This window comes from Carcharodon carcharias, chromosome 4 (assembly GCF_017639515.1).
Source record: "Carcharodon carcharias isolate sCarCar2 chromosome 4, sCarCar2.pri, whole genome shotgun sequence".
NCBI lineage: Eukaryota > Metazoa > Chordata > Chondrichthyes > Lamniformes > Lamnidae > Carcharodon > Carcharodon carcharias.
In genome coordinates, this window is record NC_054470.1 from 152,726,860 (window position 1) to 152,754,720 (window position 27,861).

The window sequence follows — 27,861 nt, forward strand, 5'->3', positions numbered from 1 at the left end:
GCGCCACGGTCACTTTCACTGCCACTGGCAGTGGATGCCCTCCATGTCCCCGTGGTGCCAAATCCTGCAGTAATTGGCAGATGTGAGCGACCAGTTCCCTAGAGATTCGCAATCTTCAGTGACACTGGTTCTCTGTCATCTGATGGAATGAAAGGCAGTGTCTACAGACTCTGCAATGGCTCATTGTGGCTCTTGGGCAGCGTGTGCGGGAGCCCCAGCCGCCCCTTCTTCCTGAGGTTGCTGCTCCTGCCTCCACAGCCAGGAGCTTCAGTCACTCTCTCCTCCGTCTTCTCTGTGCTTTGTAGGCCATCAGGCATGCAGCTAGCTCGCCAGATTACATGATCCTGAAGTACTCCTCCTGCAGGATGAAAGAGAGAGATATGTGGTTAGCATGGGTGTACTGAGAACCTTCCCCGGTTACGTGTGATGACCCCTTAACACTTCCCGGAGAGTGCTGGCCACCACTTGGATGGCCAGAGATTAGTGCACTGCAAGGCTGCCCTGTTAGTTTGAACCATGGGGGAGACTGATCCAAACCAGGATGCTGACATTGTAAGGGGCTATGTGAGCGCCTCCAGCAGTGACTGCTCCATGGCCACTTTAGCGAGGAGATTGTACAACGTGTGCAGTCCAACTGCTCTGCAGTCCACTAAAGTGCTCATGAGTTTGCAGCCTGTGCCGGGAGGGATGGGGAGAAAGAGAGAAAGAGCTCTGGAGAACTTGGTGGCACTTTGATGCTTCTGCATTGCTCGAATGGGCAGATAAGCTAGGAGCCCAACGCCAACATATCAATGTGCCTGCGCCTCAACTGTCTCAATTGCAGAGGAATGGTCACTTTGAGAGCTTGTTTCCCCTTGTGGGAGAGTCTAGGACCAGAGGCATAACCTCAGAGTAAGGGGGGCGTCCATTTAAAACAGAGATGAGGAAGAATTTCTTCTCTCAGAGGGTAGTCAATCTGTGGAATTCAGTCACCTCAAAGGCAAGGCTGCACTTGTCCCCCACTCCCCCTCACGAGTCACGTCAGAGGCAGAGGCACCTGCCACCCGCTCCCCCTCAAAAGTTGCCTCCAAGGCAAATCTGCACTTGCGTCCCGCTCCCCCTCACCCTCACAAGTTGCCTCCGAGACAGCACGGCACTTAACCCCAACCCCCTGGCGCCCAGAAGCCTGCAAAGCAACAGGCAACCCTGGCGAGTCCAGCAGAACGTTGCTGTGCACTCACCTCCAGTTCACCCAAAGTGCAGGCCGCCAAGTGTATGCCGCCTCTGTGCTGTTGTGAAACACGTTGACGTGCTTTCCTGATGACGTGGACGGACAATCCAGGAGGGGTGCAAATGGCTGGTGAGTTGGCCTGATAATGATCTCCTGATGCATTACAACGAGGTTCCAGATGAGACGTTAAACCTGACTAACTTCTGATAAAAGATTCCATGGCATGCTTCCGATGGTGGGAAACGTGTCCCAGCGTCAGCAGGCTGAGCGGAAAATCATGACCTGCCTTTCCGCTGCTGTGAAACCGATTGCGTCATGTTGTCTGCTCACACCACCTATCACACCCGCCACCAGCGGGCACTGAAAATTCCGCCCACTATTCCTGAAGTAAATGTTAAGTAAGATTCCACAAACTTTAATTGGATGGATGGTTGGCAAATCGGTTTCTGATGATACTGGTTGAACATTGATTCAAGCACAAGAACCGTTAGATCTTGTGTGAAGCATGCCATGGAATCTTTTACCAGAAGTTAGTCAGGTTTAACGTCTCATCCAAAGACAGTACTTCTGACAAAGCCGCATTCCGCCCACGTAGTATTGGAGTGTGAACTAGTATGAGCCTGAGGCTTGGACCCACAACAATTTAAAATTAAAGCAAACATCACCACAAGCAGAGTTACATTTAAAGTCTAACTCCGACATTACCTTGAAGTTAGCAGGACTGATCGGTTAGGCTTTTGGGTGGGGGGTTATTGAATTAAAAGGAGGCAGAGGTGGGGGGAACCTGCAGATTCCAGGAATGCAGAAGTCCTGCCAAATTGAATGGCAGGATCTCATTATCACTTCCTTAGTTCAGTTTCCCGACAGGCAGTCAGCCAGATTGACAAATGGCCAGTTGCCAGACAGGAAAGGCCGTGGCGAAAAGCAATCTGAAAAGAATGAGGATGGGTGGATGAGTGGGTGGGTGGGTGGGTAGGTGGGTGGGTTGGGGGGGGGGCGTTGAGGAAGGCTTGGAGCACAAGGGGGCAGTGTGAGAGGCAAAGATCAGAACATGGTGGGAAGATTGGGGTATGACGGGGCAGGGAGTGGAGTGGTGCCTTTGGATCACTGTAGTGTGGAGGGAGAGAGGGTGGAAAAGATTATGGATTTGGAGGGGGATTTCGTTAGCTGAATACAGCAACAACTGGGGACCTTGATTGGCACAAGGTTTGCATGAGGTGTTGGGGCGGGGGGAGATGCAGTTGGAGCTGGAGGGGGGGGATGCAGTTGGAGCTGGGGATTGCACTCCTGCTCCTTCTGACCCAGAAGCAATGCTTTACAGCATTTAACTGCTAGATTGCCTCCATGTAGTTTCTAGCTTTCCTGTACCTGGGAAACATGGCCAGCCAGCATTAAATTTAAATCAGGTTTCCAATTGCACTGCCGGAACCTGATTTATGTAACATAACGAGGAGTCCCGGCTCTCGAGTGTGGGACACGGGACACGCCACGCAACACACAGCCATAAAAGTGGCAGCAGGCACACAAAGGGTGTTTTTATTTTTTAAACCCCTGATCCTCTCCTGTCTGGTGTGGAGAGGTAATACTGACTCCATGTGGTCTATTTAGAATTTTGGTAGGAAGTAGAGCTCACACTTAATTTAGGTACGTAGAAGAACTTGGGGATTTTTTTTTAATTCTGTAGCACTGCTTATTTTGCCCTCTGTGCTGCAGCTAACAAGGACTGTGTGCTTGCCAGGAATGCACAAATTCTGTATCACTGTCCCCACTACTACCCACACTCATTACTTAAAAAGTCAAAGAGACAAATACATAAATATCACAAGACACCGAAGAATTAAAATTGTGATGGCAATGAGCATGGAGTATTTTAACACCTTGGGATGAAATTCCTGCATCCATTACTTTAACCATGCCACTAGCTAGTTTATTTTAAATGGGTTAACAACTTTATTAATATAGCAGACAGAGAATTCTGTATGAATCTGTACAATGCTTTGTTCCTGCTATTATGCAACACAATCCCAATTGCTGAGGGCTGTGTGAATTCAAATGTGCAGGCCCAGATTTTACATCTAGCAGAGTCTGGCATTAATTAAACTTGCACATTTAGATTTTTACAATTTGTGCATGGTAAGTTGTTGAAAATATGAGCTGATAATGTCACAGTGAGGGCAACATGAGACTTGAGTGAACATGGCAATATCCCCAATCAGATTGAAGAATTGAGAAATAGAGGATGGGAGAATGAAGTGTAAATTAAAGTAGGTAAATTTAAAGTCAAGTCCAGTATAGAAAGAGAGAGGAGGAAACAATGATTCGATGACTGAGGAAAAGGGAACAGAAAGGAAAAGTTTTTTAAAAATGTCATTTCCAATTCGACATTTTTTAAAAATCTCCAACAACAATTCATGCCTGAAGGAATGAGTCTCCACATTAGTAATAGTTAATTTTCAGTGCCAGAGAGGGCAATTGGCAGTAATTAGCAATTATCAATTTGTTAAAAGGCTATTTATACTTGTAACAAGACTTAACTTTCTCTGGCAAGTTTAGTAATGGCAGAAATAGAGTGAACAGCAACTTTGGGACATTTGATTAAAATCGCACATTTGTCCCTCGCATTTAACCATGCATCTGTTCCATTTACACATAAATAATGGCAAGTGCCATTAACCTCACCATTATTTTAATGGTAAAATCTGATCCATAATGTCTCCTAAATCTTCCAAATTTTAGAACCAGAATGTTTACTGCTAAGATCAGTTTACAATTGAACAAAAAGTACTGGTCAGTAACTAAAAGTGTTGGTATGTGATTTTAAACTACGTCCTTAATTGGTTATAAATATTTAAACTAACACGTGAGAAATTCCCAACAGAGAAAACGCTTCATATCTATTCAATAATTTCTGATGAAGAAGTACATAAATAAAAACAGAAAATGCTGGAAATAGCCATCAGTTCTAGCAGCACCTGTGGAGAGAGAAACAGAGTTAACATTTCACGTCAACGATCTCTAATCAGTTCTGATGAAGGGTCAAAGATCATTGACCTGAAATGTTAACTCTGTTTCTCTCTCCACAGATGCTGCCAGACCAGGTGACTATTTCCAGCATTTTGTGCTTTTATTTCAGATTTTCAGCATCCATGTTATTTTGAATTGTATGAGGGCTTGTATGTTTCCTGGCTGACCCAATTAACACAGTGCATAAAACTGATCAGTTTAACAGAGTATAGAAAATGACTAAACAGTTGCTGATAACTGTCATAAAATGCACAAATGTTACAACAGGATTGTGTATTAAGTAGGAGACCTCCTTGCTATAAGAGTCCTACTATTCTATCAATTAATGGACAAGCTGGCTCAGGCACTGTTGCCTTTTGCTGCCATCTCATGGCAGCACAAACAAAAGAAAACTTCTTGTTTAGCATCTCTGGAGATTAGGTAGGTTCTTTGTTTCAACTTTTTTTTCAGGATATTAATAATGATGGCAGAGATGTATTTTAGCCCACCTCTAACTGCCCTGAAATGGCGATGATTTTGAAGGCTAGATTTTTCTGTTCCATTTGACATGGTAAAAAACATTCCGGTGTGAATTTTCAAAGTTAGTTTTGTGTTCAAACTCAGCAGTGAGAAGACTGACTGCCCCATTTCTTACATTGCACCAGTGACTACGCTTCAAAAGTACTTCATTGGTTGTAAAGTGCTTTGGAACGCTTTGAGCTCTTGAAAGGTATTATATAAATGCAAGTCTTCCTTTTCTTTCAGTTCAGAGAGCAATTCAATAGTGACTGTAACCATTAAAATTATAGCACAATGTAATAATTCAATGCATAACGTTAGTGAATTTAGAACAAGGAAACAAGGTCATGAAGGAAGCCTGCAGACAATTCTCCATGATGGCAAGAAACACTGCATGGGGAGATGGAATTGTTTCTATTTGGTAACCGAACTGTTATCTGAACAAATAAATGCCACATTATACCCGAGAATCAAAATGAATTTATATTTACAGCTCCTAATTTTGGGCTCCTCCACGAATGCAGGCATTGCATGTAAAGTCCAAGCACAAAATTAAATCTTAATCCATTATTCCTTCAAGTATACCTTACAAATATCAACTTTCACCAATAACATAAAACATATTTTGGACAAAATGCCAGTCTAGGTTAGCATTCCATTTCTCTGGTGTACATTTCTAACCTCAGAAGCAATTCATGTTTGGAGACATTCATTGTGAAGGGATTCTTACCACAAGCCCAATCTGAACCCCTTGCTTCACATGGTCTTTCTTTTTCTGTCTCTGTTCACAGATACACATCAGGTAGTTGTTGGGAGGTTCACTAGGCACATCTCCGACTTCAACTGAGTCGCTGTCCAGGCTCAGCAGTGGGTTAATATGTAACAATTGTCAAGGAACATAGGGCAAATTAGTAAGTTTACAATTAGCTAATAAATTATACATCTGCATTCCACTGAAACCTTCACCAAATCTGAGTTCAAAAATCGCAAATGATGATTCAACTGCACTTGGTAATCCTTTCAGACAATCCTGTATATGCTCCTTCAATATACATTCAGCACAGGAAATTGTCATTCAGCCCAACAGATGGATGTCACTGAATTATCATGAGGCTGTTAAAATAATTTGATCTTGGTCATTTTGGTCCAACTTATTAGAATCCTGTTGACAATGTACACTGCATAACTTCAGGTGCGGTACTTTTTAAAAAAAATGTATTTTCGTGGGATGTGGGCGTCACTGGCTAGGCCAGCATTTATTGCCTATCCCTAGTTGCCCTTGGGAAGGTGGTGATGAGCTGCCTTCTTGAACCGCTGCACTCCATGTGGTGTAGGTATACCCACAGTGCTGTTAGGAAGGGAGTTCCAGGATTTTGACCCAGCAACAGTGAAAGAACGGCGATATATTTCCAAGTCAGAACGGTGAGTTGCTTGGAGGGGAATTTGCAAGTGGTGGTGTTGTCATCTATCTGTTGCCCTTGTCCTTCTAGATGGTAACGGTCGCGGGTTTGGAAGGTGCTGTCTAAGGGGCCTTGGTGAGTTCCTGCAGTGCATCTTGTAGATGGTGCACACTGCTGCCACTGTGTATCGGTGGTGGAGGAAGTGAATGTTTGTGGATATGGTGTCAATCAAGTGGGCTGCTTTGTCCTGGATGGTGTCAAGTTTCTTGAGTGTTGGAGTTGCATCATCCAGGCAAGTGGGTAACATTCCATCACATCCTGACTTGTGCCTTGTAGATGGTGGACAGGCTTTGGGGAGTAAGGAGGTGAGTTACTCACAGAATCACAATGCAGAAGAGGCCCTTCAGCCCACTGAGTCTGCACTAACCTTTGACCTGCTCATTTAGCCACAGTATTAATATGGATGGTCCAGTTCAATTTCTGGTCAATAGTAACCCCCAGGATGTTAATACTAAGTATAGGCTGCGGAGATCTCCCTGTGGAATGGGAAGCTTCAAAGGAATCCAATAAATTACATTTTAGGATTAAAATACATTTCTGTCCAAAATCAAAAGTGGGGGGGGGTGGTGGAAATTAAACATTAACAGTGGAGACAGATAGTCACCAAAATTCTCTCATTCACCTCCCAGAATGACCAAACAGGATTCCAAACTGTCTTGGAGGCAGAATGTTTTTGTTTTACTATTGTATATTCTCAGGGTGTGGGGATTAATGGCAAACCAATATTTATTTCCCAAGGCAGCTTGCCTTACGAAAGTATTGCTGAGCCTTCTATTACAGTGGTTTGATCCAACTGACTTCCTAGAGCACTTCAGAAGACGGATAAGAGTCAACCACATTTGTGTGGGGCTGAAGTCACATGTGGGCCAGAACAGGCAAGGACAGCAGATCTAAAGGGGATCAGTGGACCAGTCGGGTTTATGTGACAATTAGACAATTTCATGGCTACCTTTACTAGTATCAGTCTTACATTGACAAATTCTTTTCTTAAAAAATGTTGGTATTAATGGGATGGATTTGAAATCACGTTCTCTGCATCAATTGGCCATGCCTCTGAATTACTATTCTACTATCATCACTACACTACCATACAACAGGATGGGAACTAGAACAGGCTGAGGTTCTCATCTCTATGAAAGGTGACTAATAGAGATCTTTAAAATCACAAAGTAGTATGATGATTGGCAGATAGAGAAGATGTTCCCACTTGTGGGCAACACCAGAAATAGAGGCCATAAGTGTAAGTTCGTCACTAGTAAATCCAATAAGCAATTCAGGAGAAAGTACCCTACCTAAGGAGGTGATAAGAATGTGGAACCACAGGGCATAATTTAAGGCGAATAGCATAGATGCCTGAGGAAGACATGAGGGTGGAAGGGATGATATATTGATGGGGTAGATGAAAAAGGTTGGGAGGATGCTCGTGTGAAGCATAAACACTGGCATGGATCTGTTGGACTGAATAGCCTGTTTCTATGCTGTAAAATTATAAGTTACTATTTAAAACCAAGGAAAAGGGAAGATAGGTGTCCCTGAGTAAAGTGACTTAATGCGAATGACGAGCTCTAATCTGTATTTTGAATGTAGAGTGACACGATGCTGTAATTACAATCAGGTTTTGGAACTCCAAAATGTAGAAACTTAGAAAAGATTTTTAAAAATCAATGCGGGTCTTTCTCATTTTTTTTGCTGACACTGATATATTTTTTAAACTAACAGAGGAAAATAATGGCAGGGCCTTCCTCTTAAGTACAGGCATTTACACCGCCTTTTAAATATCCCAGAGACATCTGATTCCACACCATTGTTGTTGGTGGCCAAGGCCAGCAGAAACCATTTCCACAAAACCTCAACTAGGTCCACTTCCTCAACACACACAGTTATTTAGGCTGGCACTTGGGAATTTGCAACATAACAGTCAGTCAGTCAGGGAGGTACACAGCTCATCAACCCACCCAAATCATCATCATTCTGGGCTACAGAAAATCTATGCTCACACCTGACCTGAATAACTCTATATGAGCTAAAAGACCCATGAGATAATCTGTGCACATCCCTGTTCAGACCATCAGGTGGTGCACGGGAGTAGCGAAGCTAGTTCAAAAAGAGAATGGAGCTGAAAGGATATCTTCTCCAATGAGCGTAGACTTGGTGTAGAGAGCAGTCAGCTTGCGAGTGAACAGATTGCCTTTGTTCTCTCCAACAGCTTTAAGAGCTGCAGTCTCAGTCTGTTTCACCACTCCCACCTGAAACAGAAATACACACAGTAATTGTTCTTCAGATTCAATATATTACTTTCACAACACATCTCGTACAATAATGTCTGGTGTCACTGTACTAATCATGGGTTGGAGGGCAGAAATGCAACTTGAAAACAAAGAAAATCATTCACTTGGATTAACTACACTGCTGTCAAAACAAAATCCTCACCAACTGAGTTGCTTTTGTCAACTTAAATCAATTATTGGACCGTAACTTCCGATGGAGTGGCAATTCAGTCAGAATGCCACTCTGCTCAAAAGCTCTCAACCTATCTCGCCCCACCTTCCAACTCAGACCGAGCAAGATCTGTACATGCACCGCGTCCCTGGGCCTCACTTTGAGGGCAGTAGAGTCACAGGTAAGGAAGCTACGGCCCTTTTTTACAGTCTGTAAACCAGACATGTTTAAAGGTCCTTGATAAGCCAAGGAGAAGGTAAGTATATAAGGTAAGTGGGTAGGATTGGGGGAGTGGTTAGAGTGGGGTAAGGGTTGGGCAGTGTTGGGTTAGATGGGTGAGGTGTTGGGCCTGGGCCGGGTGGGGGGGGTTTTCTCATTAAGGGGTGTAGTCTCTTGAGGGTGGTGGGTTGTGGTGGGAGGGGGTAATTCACAATTTCTGGATGGTTTCCAATGCAGGGCAATTACCCACGTATGGCAAGTTTAAACTTTCCAGGCTATTACCATGCAACCGTTACCTGGAAACCTCCAGTAGGGGGTTCCCCAGCTCATCTTTGGGGTACACCCCTGAAGCTCAGAAGTTACAGCCCAATATATAATTACACTTCCTCTCCAATTTACTTTAGTACAAAGCTACTCATTTCAACAGTACTTGCATTGACAGTAAAAGCACTTTATGGATTTTTAGTATAAACAAATCTAGCTACTTCCAAAATGGGGACATGGTTGTTGTAAAAACCCATCTGGCTCACTAATGTCCTTTAGGGAAGGACATCTGCTGTCCTTATCCAGTCTGGCCTACATGTGACTCCAGACCCACAGCAATATGGTTGACTTTTAATTGCTCTGTGAAACAGCCCAGTAAGCTACTCCATACAAGGGCAATGAAGGATGAGGAACAAATGCTGGTCTTCCCAGCAATGCCCAAGTCCCGTAAAAGAATTTTTAAAAATTATTTTGCTACTGATGGTAATCTGTTGTAAAAAGAAATCTGTTGGCCTGAAAAACAATTTGCCTCTAACAGTAAAAAGCCTCAAAGGCATTTTGTGCTGAGGAGGAAAACAGTCAAGATGGAAGCAGGAGGAAAAAGGGTAAGTGGAGAGAGTTGGATGTTGCACAAAAGGGACAGTTGAAGAGAAGGTTTTGGCGAGCCGACATTCCAGTGAAATACTGAGGGAGTGCTGCACCGTCAGAGGTTTGCGGATGACACAAAGATTGGCCGGGTGGTTAACAGTGAGGTTGAGTGTCTTGGGCTACAGGAAGATATAGACGGGGTGGTCAAATGGGCAGATAAGTAGCAGATGCAATTTACCCTGAAAAATGTGAGGTGATACACTTTGGAAGGAGTAATTTGACAAGGAAGTATTCAATGAACGGCATGACTTTAGGAAGTTCTGAGGAACAAAGAGACCTTGGCATGTGTGTCCATAGATCTCTGAAGGCGGAGGAGCATGTTAGTGGGGTGGTGAAAAAGGCATATGGGACATTTGCCTTTATCAATCAAGACATAGATTACAAAAGTAGGGAGATCATGTTAGAGTTGTATAGAACCTTGGTGAGGCCACAACCAGAGTACTGTGTGCAGTTCTGGTCGCCACATTATAGGAAGGATGTGATTGTACTGTAGGGAGTGCAGAGGAGATTCACCAGGATGTTGCCTGGGATGAAACATTTAAGTTATGAAGAGAGGTTGGATAGACTTGGGTTGTTTTCGTTAGAGCAAGGAAAACTGAGGGGCGACCTGATCAAGGTGTACAAGATTATGAGGGGCATGGACAGGGTGGATAGGGAGCAGCTGTTCCCCTTAGTTGAAGGGTCAGTCGCAAGGGGGCATAAGTTCAAGGTGAGGGGCAGGAGGTTTTGGGGGGATGAGAGGAAAAACGTTTTTACCCAGAGGGTGGTGACGGTCTGGAATGCATTGCCTGGGAGGGTGGTTGAGGTGGGTTGCCTCACATCCTTTAAAAAGTACCTGGATGAGCATCTGGCAGATCATAACATTCAAGGCTATGGGCCAAGTGCTGGTAAATGGGAGTCAGTGGGTAGGTCAGGTGTTTCTCACGTGTTGATGCAGACTCGATGGGCCTCTTCTGCACTGTGATTCTGTAAGAGATATTAAAGCTAGGCCTACATCTGCCCTCTCAGATGCATGCAAACGATCCTAAGTCACTATTTCGAAGAAGAGCAGGGGAGTTATCCCTATTGTCCTGACCAATATATATCTCTCAATTAACATCTCAAAAATGCTCATTATCACATTGCTGTTTGTGGAAGCTTGCTGTGCACAAATTGGCTACTTATTTCCTACATTATGTCAAGAAACTATCATGCTTTTCCTAATGTTATTCTGGGATATTTTAAAACAGTTGTGTGTGTGCGTGTGTGTGTGTGTAATTTAATTAAATTACAGACAATTAGACTGCAAGGTTTAAATTATCAAAGAAGTGAGGTGTAAAACAGGCATTTGAAATGGAGATGAGTAAAGCTAGGATGAAGTCTCAACAGATACGGTGCAAATGAAATTTGCATTCTTAGATAAGTAGGAAAGGTGTTTGATTTTCAAAGGGACATGATAAGATTTTTAAACTGGCAAGATAACAAGGTAAGGTTATTATGTTGATTTTTCCCCCAAAAGTGCTGGCCATTATGATAACATGAAAGATTTTTATATTCTGGGGAAAGTAACTTCTAAAGACAAGTGGAAACAATAGGATTTACAAAGCAAAAGGGATAAAATATATTTAAAGAAGGGTGGAATGCTGTGTGCGGTGTGGCCTTGTGAGATCTTGAAAGGTGACTGTGTGAAACAGACTTGGGGGAGAAAGCCTCTGGCCACTCTGTAGAAGTTTGCTGTTCCAGTAGCCAAAGTTGTGTTAAAAGCCTTTGGAAGTCCATTGTACAGTGGGTGCTTGTGGTAATATTGCTGGAAGACTTTATAAATTTGGAATCTATTTGGACTACTGCCTTAAAGGAGGTGTGTAGCTGGGATTCTGGTTCAGTAGACATTTTGGGAACTGTCATAACTGTGTAACTGTAATCTTGTGTGTGTTTAACTTTCCGTTAATAAATGTTTTAATTTAATCTTTAAAATCTCTAAAGGCGGTAGTGGACTCATTACATCTGACTTCAGTGCACAAGCCTTCTCATAATAAATACAAATTGTGATGGCACGGCCAAGTTTCCCTTGTGGATCTGGTCAGCGTGGCAAAATACCACCTGCCATATCATAACAATTACGACAGTGACTACACTTCAAAATTACTTGGCTTAATGTACTTTGGGGCACCCTCTAGTCATAAGAGGTGCTAAACAAATGCATGGCTATCTTTCTTTTGAAAGCAGGTGGGAAGTGGCATGATGGAGGTATAGACAATGACTTCAATGGGAGTGGGATGGAAGCGTGAAAAGTAGGGCAACATTGGTGAAGATGAAAGGAAGCGATCTTAGTAATGGAATGACTGAGTGCGAGGTGAGGGGGGAACGGAAGAGGGATATGAAACTCAGCTCAAGGTCAAGCCAAAGAGATTGGCCTCAACAGGTACCACCATCCTTCTCTTATCTCCTAACACCCCTCCCCACCCTCCCCACCCCACCCCATAATTCTTTGTGCAAGAGATCTTTTTGAGACAGTGCTGAAATTCTAACTCATTGGGGCAAATACATCAATTCAGAGAGTGGAGGTGGGTGGGGTAAAAAAAGGTGAAACTGAAAGAATTTATTTCCTTCCAACAACGTCCACATCTCACCCTTCTGGTCACCTCCAACTGCCCAGCTTTAGCTAAATTATTAAAAAGAGCAGTTAGATGAATCTGCCCAGAGTGACTGGAGAGGGAAACACTTGTGGGGAAATTACAAGGGAGATTCAATGGATTGTGAAGCTGACATCCAAGATTCCCACCTATCAATTATGCAAAATCAGGTGCACCATTGGAAGATGTTAAGCAGAACCCTGGAGGATTCCAGAATGACAAGGGGGAGAAGCAAAATTTGGGAGCAAGAGTCCACATTCCCAATCCCACCCTGCCCCTCCCACACTTGGCATCTCCGAGAGCAATTTATAAAGTAGCGCTGGTAGCTGTATCCTTGCTGCTCTTCAAGGGTAGCAAGCGTACGGAATATCACAAACAGAAATTTAACACATTCTCCCACACACCTTTTTCCAGGAAAGGAAGGAAATACTCAGAATCGAGAAAACTTACCTTGTATCCCTTAGCAACTAGCCGACGAACATGGACAAATAGCCGGTGCACTGGTATGCTGGCAGTCATGAAATTATGGTCTGGGTGACAGTAAATGTTCAGTTCTCGAGCTGCAATCTGAAAATGTATGCAGAAAGTCACTGTATTAAATAGTCCTGAAAACCCAATTAACTACTGCACACAGAAAGTAGGGAAAATGTGAAACAGATTGCTGAGGGAGGAAAAGGTTTAAGAAGAATTGGAGATATTTAAGGGAATATGAGAGAGAGAGATGTAATTGTTTTTGTGACTACACTGTCTTTTCCAAACTTGTATTTTACTTTAATACAAGAGCACGTAAGCACCTGTTAGCACTCCAGATACAGGAACAAAAAGAAGACCTTTCAATCAGCACACCATTTCTTTTTATTCGTTCGTGGGATATGAATGTTGCTGGCAAGACCAGCATTTACTGCCCATTCATAATTATCCTTGAGAAGGTGGCAGTGAGCCGCCTCCTTGAACTGCTGTAGCACACATGGTGTTGATGTTCAAAAGGAAGTTCTGGACTTTTGGTCCCGTGACAGTGGGAGATCAGTGATATAATTCCAAGTCAGAGTTGTGTGCGACTTGGAGGCATCTTGGAGGGGTGGTGGTATTCCCATGCTTCCACTGCCCTTTTCACAGAAGTTCCTTCTGCATTCACACATGTTCAGTTAAGAGCAGCTTTGCGATTTAACTCACCAAATTTGCACTTTTTAAACCAGCTTGATTCCTCACTAAAACTGTTTTCTGTATTTCTGAAAAATTACTGAACGAAGGATTAATCATTTAAACAAAAACAACTTTCTTAGTTCTAATAATAAATAAACCACCCTGAATGTGGTCAAGGAATTGATTTATTACAGTGCACGTGTAGTTGAAGTTTATTCACCGTAGTTGACTCATTCGGCATAGCAGGTGCAGTCACGTTCATTTGGTACACTGCATGCAAATAGATTAATTTATACAGAGCACATGGGTCTGGTCTATTTATTATACCATAAGTAAGATATATAATCTAGTTTTAGTGCAGTTGGCTGAGGGAATAATGTTACCCATAAAGTGGAAAAGCTCTATTTCAAATAGCACCAATATTTTTTAGTTAACCAGAATAGGCAGATGGGGTGTCTCAAACATGCAGCACTCCCACAGATCGTATGTGATTGTGGCAAAGTCAATCATATCTCCTTATCCTTCTTAGCCTGACTGCAGCATTAAGTTAGTGAATCATCTGCAATGGCTTCTCTTCCCTTTCCTGCAGTTATCTCTGGTCTCCCTCAAGAATCTTTCCTCAACCCCTCCTATTCCTCATCTACATGCTGTCCCTCAGTGACATCATTCAAAAACACTGCATCAATTTCTATACACAAGCTGACAATACCCAGCTCTACCTCGCCACCATGTGTCCAAATAGTCAGACTGCTTATCCAACATTTCTTCCAACTAAATATTGGAAAGACCAAAGCCATTGTCTTCAGTCCCAACCACAAACTCTGTTCCCTAGCTATCAACTCAATACCTCTCTCTGACCGAACCAAACATTTCACAAGCTTGCCGTCATATTTGACCCCAAGATGAATTTCTGACCACATATTCGCACCTTCGTTAACACTGCCAATTTCCAGCTCCATAACATTATCCAACTTCGCCCCTGTCTCAACTGATCTGCTGCTGGAACCCTCGTTCATGTCTTTGTTGTCTATAGACTTGACTATTCAAATATACTCCAGGCTGCCCTATTACATGCTACCCTTTGTAAATTTGAAGTCATCCAAAAATCTGCTGCCCATGTTCTAATTCACACCAAAGCCCGTTCACCCATTAACCCTGTGCTTCCTGACTTATTTTGGCTCCCAGTTAAACAATGCCTTGATTTTAAAACATTCATCCTTGTTTCCAAATCCCTCCATGGCCTGGCTTATCACCATCTCTGTAATCTTCTCTAGCCCTACAATCCTCCTTAATATCTGCACTCCTCCAATTCTGGCCTCTTGATTTTAATCGCTCCACCATTAATGGGTCATACCTTCAGCTGCCCAGGTCCTGAGCTCTAGAATTCCCTTCCTAAACCTCCCCGCCTCACTTTCTTCCTTTAAGACACCCCTTAAAACCTATGTCTTGGACCACGCTTTGGCTCATAGCCCGAATATCTCCTTATGTGGCTCAGTGTCAAACTTTGATAATACTTCTGAGCAGTTCTTCTTGGGATGTTTTACTATTTTAAAGGTGCCATGCAAATACAAGCTGCTGTTGTTTTTGTTACTGCAATGAAATATCAGTCTGGATTAGATGCTGAGTTCCCACAGTGGGACTGAAACCCATGGCCTCCTGACTCAAATAAGAGAACTGCCAACAGTGACAATCTGACACTTGTGCAGTGCAATGAATAAACCATCAGTGCCTTGATCACCCATGTGGTGTATATGTGCTCAGGGTGTTAAAAGTTTCTCCCCACACCACAAAAACAGATTTACTCATCATACAACATGACCAAGTCATTGTGGTACACAAGTCTCATTACCATTTTACAATTATTTACTTGTCCATCCCCCAGGGCAGGGAGCTGGATTTTGAGAGGGGATGACAGCCCCAACAACAGGCCAGAAAGCTGGGGGAAACCCCACTTTGGCCATCTGGCAGACTCCCAACCAGGTTTAATACCAAACATTTAGTTGATAACTTGTCGTTGAGGCTTCCGCCCCTTAAAGGGACGAGATCCTGCCTCCAAGAGCTGCTGGCCAATCAGAGTGCAATGGTCACTTCTGGGACTACATCTGGCCAGAGACTTAGCAATGGTAACAAAAACAGAAAATGCTGGAACTCAGCAGGTCTGGCAGCATCTGTGGAGCGAGAAGCAGAGTTAACGTTGAGTCCATGTGACTCTTTGTCAGAGGTAAAGAGAAGTAGAAATGTGATGGATTTTATACTATTTAAGAGCAGGTGGAGCAAGTGGAGCAAAATAGGAGATCAAAGGTGGGTGAGAGCTAAGGAGAGTTTGACAAAGATGTCATGGACACAAGACAAAGGAAGTGTTAATGGTTGTGTTAAAGATTAAAGAAGGTGCTGATAGTGGCATAAAGGTAGATAGCAGAATGTGTTAATAAGAGAACAGTGGTGAAAGCACAACATAGAAACAAGAAACACATGGGCCTGTGGGAGGTTGGGTGGAGATTAGGGTGATGTTGAGGAAAAGGGGTGAAAAAAATAATAAATTTTTTAAAAATTAATAAATAAATATTTAATAATAAATAATAATAAATAGAAGTTAAAAATAAATAAATAAAAAATAAATTGGATTAGACAAGGGGTAAAGATGGAGGCAAAAGTTCATGGGCTGAAAATGTTGAACTCAATGTTAAGTCCGGAAGGCTGTAAGGCGTCTAATCGGAAAATCAGTTGCTGTTCCTCCAGTTTGCGTTGGGCTTCACTGGAACATTGCAGCAGGCCAAGGACAGAAAAGTGGGCATGAGAGCAAGATGGTGTGTTGAAATGGCAAGCGACAGGAAGATCTGGGTTATGCTTGCAAAGTGAGCAAAGGTGTCCTGCAAAGCAGCCATCCACTCTGTGTTTAGTCTCCCCAATATACTGACCACATTGGGAGCAGTGAATACAGCAGACAAAACTGAAGGAGGTGCGAATGAAGCGCTGCTTCACCTCAAAGGAACGTTTGGAGCCTTAGCTGGGGAAGAGTTAGAGGGGCAGGTGCTGCACCTTCTACGATTGCATGGAAAGGTGTCATGGGAAGTGGAGGAGGAGCTGGAGGTGATGGACGAATGGACCAGGGTGTCATGGAGGGAACGGTCCCTATGGAATGCTGAAGGCGGTGTGAGGGAAGATGTGTTTGGTGGTAGCATCATGCTGGAGTTGGTGGAAATGACGGAGGATGATCCTTTAAATGCAGAGGCTGGTGGGGTGAAAAGTGAGGACAAGGGGGACCCTATCATGGTTCTGGGAGGGAGGGGAAGGGGTGATGGCAGAAGTGCGGGAGATGGGTCGAGGCAAAAGGCAATGCAGGGACATGTCTCACTCAATAACATTGACTCAAAGAATGGAAGAATCAGCAGCCATAGGGCCATACCAAGTGAGAATAGCACATGGTTTCACAAACAAGCAAGAAATGGAAAAGTACATTGAGAACATTGTTTTCACAAGGAAGCTGTGGGTCTCCCGAGGCAGACATCCTCTGGAAGATATGTCACTCTTGTGGATTTTTGGTTGCTTGACCACAGAAGTAATTTGTCAGGGAACACTGCGGAGCAAACTCCCAAATTGTTTGGGAGAGTCAGAGGCCAAGTTGATGAGGAACAAAGGTCGGAGCAGCACATTGTCTAGTTCAGTTGTGTATAATTTGGTAAGGTAACCAGAGGCAGAGGGTAGAGTCTCTTTTCAATCAGCAGCAGCACTGGTCAGAGGAGTTATATATAACCTGCTTTCAGGGCTGTCAGGGCTGAACACTGCTGTTTTCTGCAGGGGGAAAGTTAGGGAATTAAATTGAAGTTGGATAAGATTTATAAAAACATTATTCTATACATCTGTTTGCCATTTGTAAAATATAAACCAGATTGTTGATTTACATTTGGCTTTAGTCAGGCTATATGAGGATTTGAAGTGCACACATGTAGTACTTACAAGATTATGGAATCTAATTCCTATATCAAAGGTTATCATTGTTACGGTCTCTCGGGTCATGCTGTCATGTGACTCGGCATCGGACAGTAACAGCAAACTGCTGGTTGTAAGTGTACAGGGTTGATGATGCTGAGTGTGTGGCAGCTCTGGAAACCCACAGGTAAGTTGGTTTCTGTAACCAAGATCAAAGTCTTACCAGAGATCTTTGGATTTTCATGAAGCTTGATGTATGATGCAGAATCAGGACTGATCTGACTCGAGAAAAGTGCACAAAATTTCCAGAGGCAGGAAATGACATGTCACTTAGGTTTAGCATCACATTGTATACAGGTCCAGTCTCCTTGCAAACAACCATGTGGAGAGTGTGCAGGAGAACTCCATTTGGAATGGGGCAATAAAAATGTCTACATGACTGAAATGCTGACCCAAACCAATAGCAGGAGTATAAATGAACCTTCAATGCACTAGATATCACCAAGCACCTGGAGCTTTGAGAAATAAGACTGAAGCCTCTCCTGATTGCCAATAAATCAAAGCCTTTGGTTAGGATGACCTACCTCTGCATCTTCACCAAAGAACCTGTATTTGTATCCACACTCCACACAAAGCACTGCATCTTTGTGCTGCTCTTTGATCTCCAGGAACTGTAGTTCTAGTGGAGTGTATGTGCTCTTTGTCCTGCGGTTAACTGTGCCCGCCTCAGAAGGGTTCTTCACACTGCTTCCCTTGTTTGAAGCTGAAAATCGACGCCAATCCAGACTTGCAATGTCTTGAGAGCGAGACTATCAGAAATGAAAAGGAGATCATTTCAGGATTGCTCTTAAAATGTCCACAATCAAAATACAGGGGAGACAACCCAAAATTACTATTCTACAGAGCGGGTTTAAACAGTGCTGAGAAACTGAGCAGCAGCAGAGCTGAAACAAAGAAGAATTTCTTGAGAGGGGCGACAGAGAAGCGGGTGGTACTGCAGGATAGTCAAAGTCAATAGACAGATGAGGAGAGAATTGCATTTACTCGAGCTTGGTGTTGTTAAAGGTTTGAGTAAGAGGGTTTCTAAGGACATGAAAAGATGTAACATTTTAGCAAAGTTCTGACACTTGTACAAATAGGATTATATTGAGTCTTGGAAGTGTGCTAACCTACCCGACACAATCCTTCTCTGTCTGCATCCTTGGTAAGCATGAAATCATCAAGTTCTGTGCAAATGTCAGAGTTTAGATCATAATTTTCTGCACATTTAATTCTCTTGAATTGGGTATCCACACCTGGGCCTTTAGTATCAGATGGTTCTAGCTGCCTGTCGATAGAAAATCCCTTCAACCTGTCCATGGTGGATGAAGATACTCCAGGATGTCTACATACTTCTGCTTCACCTTCAGAAGAGAAAAAAATTAATTTATGTACATGAAGAAAGGAATGTGCTACTTTTCTCAGATATTTATCAATAATACTTGATCGCACGGAAATCTGAAAAGGAGATTAGTGTTTAATAAAGTAGATGAGCAACAGGTACTATGGGTGTAACGTCCATCATGAATTAATCATACATAGACTGAAAACAGAGAGAACTCATTGGTTTGAATGACCTTTTATTACTTTTTTCCCCACATACGTATTTAATTCATTGAACTAAACATTGAAAGACATGGGGATCAGGCAGGAGAACAGGAATTAATTTGGTGAATTATCAAGATAAAAGCACTGCTGCAGACTTGTTTCTGCACTGCAACACTAAAAATGAAGAGCGCAACTGCTTATCCAACAGTCAGTTGGATAAACCGGAACAAATGGCAGTTTTTAAATTTGAAAGCATAACTGAAGGGTTTCAACGCAGGACATAAGTAAGCTTGAAAAGAGCAGGAAACAAGATAAAGTACATTACAAAGTCATGATTAGATGGTGGCAAATTTGGCCAGAAGATTGCAGAACCGAGCTGCTGTGGGAGATGTGGAGTTTCATAGTTTTTGAAGTCCTGCGAAACAGTTAACTTAGGGGGCTTGATTTCAATACAATGAAAATGCAGGGTGGAAGGGAGAAGATTGAATAGCTGCACCTTAGGAAGTAAGTTCAGAAGAGCAAGTCGCATTGACAAATTGGAAGTGGGTATCATTCTGACTTAGACAATACTTCAATTCAATTTATCTCTATGGAATAATTAAAAATAAAGAATTCCCTGAGTGTAACAATGATAACTCGAGTTTATACACAAGTAAGTAACAGAAGGTTTTTCTTTCAAACGTAATCATCTTACGCAGCCTGCGCATCAGCGAGTGTTACTGGGAAGCCTGAAGCTTTCGTGGTCTGAGCTGGAACTTGGAGGAGAAATTTTCTTGTGTCTGCCACCCAGGTGTGCTGGGCTGCCAGGACTGCAGCAAATATCAGAGCATCAGGCACTTTGGAGTGGGCGTTTGTAAGCGAAGCCGCCCAAATCTTTTTTCATCAACTAAATGAAGGAAACTCAGGTTCCTTCAAAGACAGGCACACCACCAACCCAATATTGCAATATTCACTGCAGCATGGCAATCCAATGCCTGGATACAGACCCAGGAAAATTTCCTCCACTAGCTTTAAAATACATGCATATTTAGATTATAAGTTGTTATTGGGATGTGTGCAATTTATCCACTCCTGACTTGCATAATAAAAGTGGGTCAAAAAAAAAACTCAAGTCAAATACAGTTGTCAATTTACTTTTATTAATTAATTCACAAGATCTGGGCATAACTGAGAAGGCTGGCACTTATTGGCCTTGAGAAGTGGTAGTGAGCCACCTTCTTGAGCCACCACAGTCTGAGTGGTGAAGGTTCTCCCATTATGCAGTTAGAGAGAGAATTCCAGAATTTTGACCAGTGAAAGTAAAGGAACAGTGATATAAATTAAATGTCAGGAATGGCTGGAGGGGAACTTGCAGGTGAGGTAAGAGTGACTGCACTTGACATCAAAGCAGCACTTGACCAAGTGTAGCATCAAGGAGCCCTAGCAAAAATTGAGTCAATGGGAATCAGGAGGAAAACTCTCTGCTGGTTGGAGCCATACATAGCACAAAGGGAGATGGTTGTGGTTAATGGTGTTCAATCATCTCAGCTCCAGGACAACACTGCAGGAGTTCCTCAGGGTGGTGTCCTTGGCCCAACCATCTTCAGCTGCTCCATCAATGACCTTCCTTCCACCATAAGGTCAGAAGTGGGAATGTTTACTGATGATTGCACAATGTTCAGCACCATTCGCGACTCCTCAGATACTGAAGCAGTCCATGTCCAAATGCAGCAAGACCTCGACAATATCCAGACTTGGGCTGACAAGTGGCAAGTAATATTCATGCCTCACAAGTGCCAGGCAATTGCCATCTCCAATAAGAGAGAATCTAACCATCACCCATTAGTATCCATTGGTATTACCATCGCTGAATACCCCACTATCAACATCCTGAGGGTAATCACTGACCAGAAACTGAACTGGACTAGCCATATAAATACTGTGGCTACAACAGCAGGTCAGAGGATTGGAATCCTGCAGCGAGTAACTCACCTCCTGACCCCCCAAGGACTGTCCATCATCTACATGGCACAAGTCAGGAGTTTGATGAAACACTCTCCACTTGCCTGGATGAGGGCAGCTCCCACAACACTCAAGAAGCTTGACACCATCCAGGGTAAAGCAGCCCGCTTAATTGGCACCCATCCACAAACATTCACTCCTTCCCACCAATGAACAGTGGCAACAGTGTGTACCATCTACAAGATGCACTGCAGCAACTCACCAAGTTTCCTTAGACAGCATCTTCCAAACCCACAACCACTACTATCTAGAAGGACAAGGGCAGCAGATGGATGAGAACACAACTACTTACAAGTTCCCCTCCAAGCCACTTACCACCCTGACTTGGAAATATATCACCGTTACTTCACTGTCACTGGGTCAAAATCCTGGCACTCCCTTCCTAACAGCACCGTGGGTGTACCTACACTACCTGGACTGCAGCAGTTCAAGAAAGCAGCTCACCACCACCTTCTCAAGGTAAATTAGGGATGGACAATAAATGTTGGTCTAACCACCAATGCCCACATCCAGTGAATGTATAACAAAAAAGGTGGTGCCCCCACCCCCCAACTCCCCCGCCCCACCCCGGGTGATAGAGGTCGCTATTTGGGTGGGGCTGTCAAAGAAGCCTTGGTGAGCTGCAGCAGTGTATCTTGTAAATAGCATAGACTGCAGCCACTGTGCACTCATGAGAGAGTGAATGTTTATGGTGGCACACTGGGTAATCAAACAGACTGCTTTATTCTGGATGAGGTTGAGTTTCAGCATGGTTGGAGCAGCCCTCATCTAGGCAAATGCAGAATACCCAGCCTCTGACATACACTGTAGCCACACTATGTATTTGGCTGGTCCAGCTGAGTTTCCATTCAATGATGACCCCCGCAGGATAATGATGGTGGGGGATTTGATTATTGTAATCCAATTAAACATCAAAAGAGGGTGATTAGACTCTCTCTTGTGGGAGATGTTCATTCCCTTGCAATTGTGTGGTACAAATGTTACCTGTCAATTAACAGCCCAAGCCTGAATGTTGTCCAGGTTTTTCTGCATGTGGGCATGGAATGCTTCATTATCTGAGGAGTTGCAAATACCACTGAACACTAAAATTATCAGAGAACATCCCACCTCAGATCTTATGACGCATTACCTGAGCCATAATGGGACCAGTGTTCTGGTGAGTCATAAAACTAGGGCAGTAGAGAGGGCTTTAAACTAACCAGACGGGGGAAGGAATCACCTGAGGGGAGATACGGTAAATTAAAGAGAAAGGACAAGGCAATACACCAGGGTATCAATCTGGGTAATGATAACCAGAGAGTGGCAGGAAGAGACAGAGAATGCACCAGCAGGTAAGGCCAAAGTTTGTAAGAATAGTAAAAATACAGAATTAAACGCTCTGTATCTGAATGTGTGCAATATTAGTAACGAAATGGATGAACTAATAGCATAGATATAAATAAATATGTATGACCTAATAGCTATTTCAGAGATGTGGCTATAAGGTGGCCAAGGATGGGACCTAAATATTCAAGGGTATTTGACATTTTGGCAGGACAGGAAGCTAGGAAAAAGTGGTGGGGTTGTTCTGTTAAAAGTAAGGAGTCATTTGTGGGAGTAGTTTACAGGCCCCCTAATGGTAGCTACACTGTAGGACAAGGTATACAGAAAGAAATAAAGGGGGCTTGTTAGAAAGGTATTGCAGTAATCACGGATGATTTTAATCTTTATACAGATTGAATGAATCAGACTGACGAAAGTAGCTTGAAAGGTGAGGTCATAGAGTGTATTTGGGACAGTTGTTTAGAGTAATAAGTTCTAGTACCAACCAGGAAACAGGCTATTGTAGACCTGGAAATGTTCAGTGAGACAGAATTAATGAACGACTTCATAGTAAAAGAGCCGCCAGGCAACAGTGATTATAACATGATAGAATTTCACATTTAGTTTGAAGGTGAGAAGCATGGGTCTAAGACTAGTATCTTAAACTTCAACAAAGGCAATTACAAGGTTACGAAGACAGAGCTGGCTAAAGTGAATTGGAAAATAGGTTAAAAGGTAGGATAGAGGAGCAGTGGCAGACATTTAAGGAAAAATTTCATAACTCTGAGCAAAGATATATTCCATTGAGAAAGACAGACTACAAAAGGGGTGCACCATCCATGGCTAACTGGAGAAATTAAGGATAGTTTAAAATTAAAAGAAAAAAAGTGTACAACACTGTGAAGATTAGTGGTAGGTCAGAAGAATGGACAGATTTTAGAAACCAGCAAAGAATGACTAAAAAATGGGGGCAAAATCAGAATGAGAAAGCGAGCTAGAAATGTAGAAACTCTTACTACCTGTTTCTATAAGTATTTAAAAAGGAAAAGAATAACTAAGGTGAGCATTGGTCCCTTAGAGGGTGAGACTGGAGAATTAATAACGAGAGATGAGATGGTGGAAGTGTTGAACAGATACTTTGTGTCTGTCTTCACTGTAAAAGACACAAAAAACATCCCAAGAATACTTGAAAATCAAGAGGTAAAAAGGGAGAAACTTAAAACAATTACAATCACTTGGGAAAAGGAAGTGGGAAAACTACTGGAACTGAAGGCAGACAAGTGCCCAGGACCTCATGGACTGCAACATGGGGTCTTAAAAGAGGTGGCTGCAGCGATAGTGGATGCATTGCCTGTGAACTTTCAAAAATTCCCGAGATTCTGGGAAGGTCCCAACAGATTGGAAAACTGCAAATGTAACACCTCTATTCAAGAAAGGAGGGAGACAGAAAGCAGGAAACTATAGGCCAGTTCACCTAAAATTTGTCATAAGGATAATGCTAGAATCCTTTATTAATGAGGTAACAGCAGGAGATTTAGAAAATCATAATACAATCAGGCATCATCAACATGGTTTTGTGAAAAGGAAATTGTTTGATTAAGCTGAGTAAGTAGCATGCAAGGTGGATAAAGGGGAAATTGTGAATGCGGTGTACTTGGATTTCCAAAAGGCATTTGATAAGGTGCCGCATGATAAGGTACACAAATGCTGTAGGAGGTACCTATTAGCATGGATAGAGAATTGGCTAGCTAACAGGGAGCAGAGAGAAGGGATGAATGGGTAATTTTCGGGTTGGCAAGCTGTAACTAATTGAGTGCGACAGGCCTCAACTATTTACATCAATGACTTGGATGACGAGACCAAATATATGGTGGCTAACTTTGCTGATGACACAAAGATAGGCAGGAAGGAAGGTTAAGTTCTCAAAAGAACATAAAGAGTCTACAAAGGGGTTTAGATAGGGAAAGTGAGTGAGCAAAAATTTGCGCAGATTTTTAAAAACAAACAGCTCTACACCCCAGTATTGGGTTTCCATTTTAGCAATGGTTTGGATCTAAACGGCAACTATAATGTAGAAAAAGCTCCCAAGGTATTTCATAGAAGCATAAGGAAATGGACACTGTTGCATTTGATTCTCATGCCTGGAATTCCTCAGGGCAGTGTTCTAGACACAACCATCTTCAGCGGTTTTATCAATAACCTTTCTCCACACAAGAACATAAGAATTAGGAGCAAGAGTAGGCCATTTGGTCCCTCGAGCCTGCTCCGCATTTGATAAGATCATGGCTGTTATGTTTGTCAAAGATAGCCAATAAAAATAATCTGACAGGGTTTAGAAATGATTGTTTGCATACTTACCACAGGCCTTTTTGACTATTTCCCCATTTCCGTTCTTTTCTTGACTTGCCAGCTTTCTGTGTTTTGTCCCGAGTTCATCTTGATCAACCTTTGCTTTCCTTTTCCTATCAAGGTCTGGTGTCTGCAGCAGGTGAATTTTCATAAGCAAAAGAAATAAAACTCAGGTTATGCGGATATTTAGTTTGGACATCACTAATGTTTATATCCTCTTGCCCTGCTCTTCTGGGTACAGTAAGTCCTTATTTAAGGCTGTAGTTATGTTCCTGAAAAGTGTGACTTTAAGTGAAACAACTTTAAGTGAATCAGATTTTTTCATCACAGCCAATGTAAAATCTGTAGTTAGATCCTACTCTCATCAGAAAATACATTAAAACATTATACTTTATAAGGTGAAATACTTTACTTTGCTTAATTCTGACATTTGGTAAATGACATAACATTTAAAATAAAATAAATCTAAAAATATAACGAAACATGTAACTCTTTCTACTTACCTTCTGCTCGACGTCAATCCCTCTCACCAACCCTCCAATTTGCTGCCTCTCCTGCTCCCCAAACCCACCGCCACACATCCTGCACCCTGACCCTCCCTCTCGCCAATTCCCTCTCTCAAGTCCTCACTCTGAGCGTGGGTTCTGGAAGGGAGCAGTGACAGGCAGGAAGAGCACATTCAGCTTGCAGGAAGTAAGCCGCAAGCTGGAGAAATGGCAAGAGGGAGGGTCGGCAATGACTGGGAGAGTCAGGGAGTGGTTTAGGCTGCGGGCCAGAGGGTCGGCGAGGCGGAGGGTCAGGGAGCAGGAGAGGCCATTCTAAAATGGTGTCAATCAGGTCACGCCATGCTACATCAGGCCCGGCGTGAAACAACTTTAAAACAAAACTCCTGACACTAAACACAAATATGGGACCCATAAACTGACCGATGGTAAAGCATAATGACTTACTGTGCAACTATAACATTTAAATTCAATCTAAAAATGTTAAAATCAGATAACTAAATGCTTGAAACACATAGGTCAGTCAGCATCTTAAAAGGCTCTAAATTCATGTTTCAGGCTTGTCCTCTTCCTCAGAACTGATGCTGCATATTTCCAGTACTGACTGTTTCTATTTCAGGTACATTCTAATGTGGTTCAGCTGTTCACAGGACTTTGCCAACCATCTAACTACTTAAAGGCCCTTTTTTAAATAACCATATATAAAAAACATGGTTAGTTCCAATCCATGAAAATTGTTTCCAGTCATGACAAATAGCATTTGGATCTCTGCACAGCAACAAACATTGTTGGCTAAAATTTATGAATGCACACTTCTAATGCAGAATGCAAGTCAGGATTTAAATTTAGCGAAATTACAGGCAAGTTCCCCATGATTTTCTGGCCATTACTGTTATGGACTCGCACTAGTAAGGGAATGTGTAAAGTTACCTAAAGACGTCCACTGTTGTTTTGCACTCATTCTGTTTGTCACAGTATCACTGAACTGTTACATTACAGGAGGCCATTCAACCCATCATGACTGCACTGGCTCTCCGTAAGAGCAATTTATCTACTGCCATTCCCCCGTGTTCTACCTATCGCCCTGCACATTTTTCCTTTTCAGACAACAATCCAATTTCTTCATGAAAACCACGATTGAATCTGCCTCCACCACACTCACAGGCAGTGCATTCCAGATCCTAACCACTCTCTGTGTGAAAAAGTTTTTGCCCATGTTGCCTTTGCTTCTTTTGCCAATTACTGAAAATCCATTGTAAAGAACATATATTTTTATTTCTGATGCACTGTGGATTAAAATTGCAATGGTTGCAGTTTGAAGGACATGTCTACTGGAACAGTGTGAGGGATATATACAAGGTTGCTGTCTTGGACCAGAGTATGCCATGAAAGACAGGATAGCGCCGAGGAGTCGTCTGGTCTAATAGGGAACTGCCTGGCAACAACATTTTAATTGGCTCCTAACCAGGTGACCAGGGTTTGTGTGAGAGTAGTACAGCAGAATAGCTCCTAGCCTGAAAGGAAAAAACCTAAAACATCTCTCTCCTGTGTGTGCAGGATTCCAATAATTATACAATAATAGCTAGCTGGCTTTTTCACCTCATAACTTTATAACCTGCTCTCTCTCTGAAAACCCCTGTCAAGACACAATGGGGAAAATCACTGTTAGAGACATTGAAAGGCAAGTGCTCAACCAGTGTACTAAAGACTGGAAGTGCTGGACGACCCACCTTGTGTCATCAACAAAGAACTGAAAGGAATTTGGAAGATATTGATCAAAATCAACTCATCGATCCTGCACTCCGGAATTGGTGCTATTGAACTGTTTCATCCCACCCTTAAAATCCAGGTTTTTGTGTGTCTTGTGTGTCTTGTATGTGTGTGTATATGGATTTAAGATGGGGGTAGAGTTTAGGTTATAGAGATAGGAATTAGCAGTTCATATTTCTTTCTTTTGCTGCTGGTAAAAGACAATTTGTTCAATAAACAGTTATTTACTTATTAAGTTTACAAACCTGGTGCTCGGATTCTGTTAACCTAAATTAAACAATTAGGTGGGTTGATCAAACTTTTTCACATTCTACGCGGCTCGGGGAGCAGTGGGGTTTGATATTGCAACGCACTATCTCCAGTGAATCGTGACACCATGCCTTCTTATTCTAAATCTTTCCGCCAGGGGGAACAGTTTCTCCCTATCTACTCTTCATGGTTTGGACACCTCTGTCAAATTTTCTTGCAATATTCTCTTCTCCAAGGAAAGCTTCTCCAATCTATCTATGTAAGTGAAGTATAACCAGAACTCCTGACTGGTCACCTCTTCACAGTGCCAATGATGTTTGTACACAGGTGAAAATAGTTGAGGGGTGGGGGAGCAGGAGAACTGCCTCGTTCCTCCAAACTTTACATTTTGCATAATTACATGTGGAAGTAGTACAGGCTTGTACAGGGCCTGTGCTTTGGGGTTCCCATGTAAATTGTTCAGTTTACTACTTACACATATAGTAACCTGAAATCAACCATGACCAAGTCTAGTATTCACCTAAATGTTCTTTTGTACTTAAAAGGTATGAAACATTTCCTGCAATGTACTGCTCACTATTTTTGTCCAGCTGCAAAAGAATTGCATTATCATAATTTTCTATGATATCATTTCAGGCACATTAAGACACCAG

The 27,861-nt window shown here is 42.6% G+C and overlaps 1 protein-coding gene across 3 annotated transcripts in view; it reads right to left on the bottom strand.

Annotated features, from left to right (window-relative positions):
- Positions 1-27,861, bottom strand: part of msh3 (mutS homolog 3 (E. coli)) — a 341,409-nt gene that overhangs the window by 309,720 nt on the left and 3,828 nt on the right. For all 3 annotated transcript variants that reach the window (XM_041186817.1, XM_041186818.1, XM_041186819.1), the window contains exons 2-7: positions 24,696-24,816; positions 18,621-18,850; positions 18,032-18,256; positions 12,825-12,941; positions 8,321-8,438; positions 5,463-5,611 (exon numbers count right to left, since the gene is read on the bottom strand). In XM_041186817.1, coding sequence (XP_041042751.1) covers positions 5,463-5,611; positions 8,321-8,438; positions 12,825-12,941; positions 18,032-18,256; positions 18,621-18,850; positions 24,696-24,816 — 960 coding nt within the window. The remainder of the gene's footprint in view (positions 1-5,462; positions 5,612-8,320; positions 8,439-12,824; positions 12,942-18,031; positions 18,257-18,620; positions 18,851-24,695; positions 24,817-27,861) is intronic.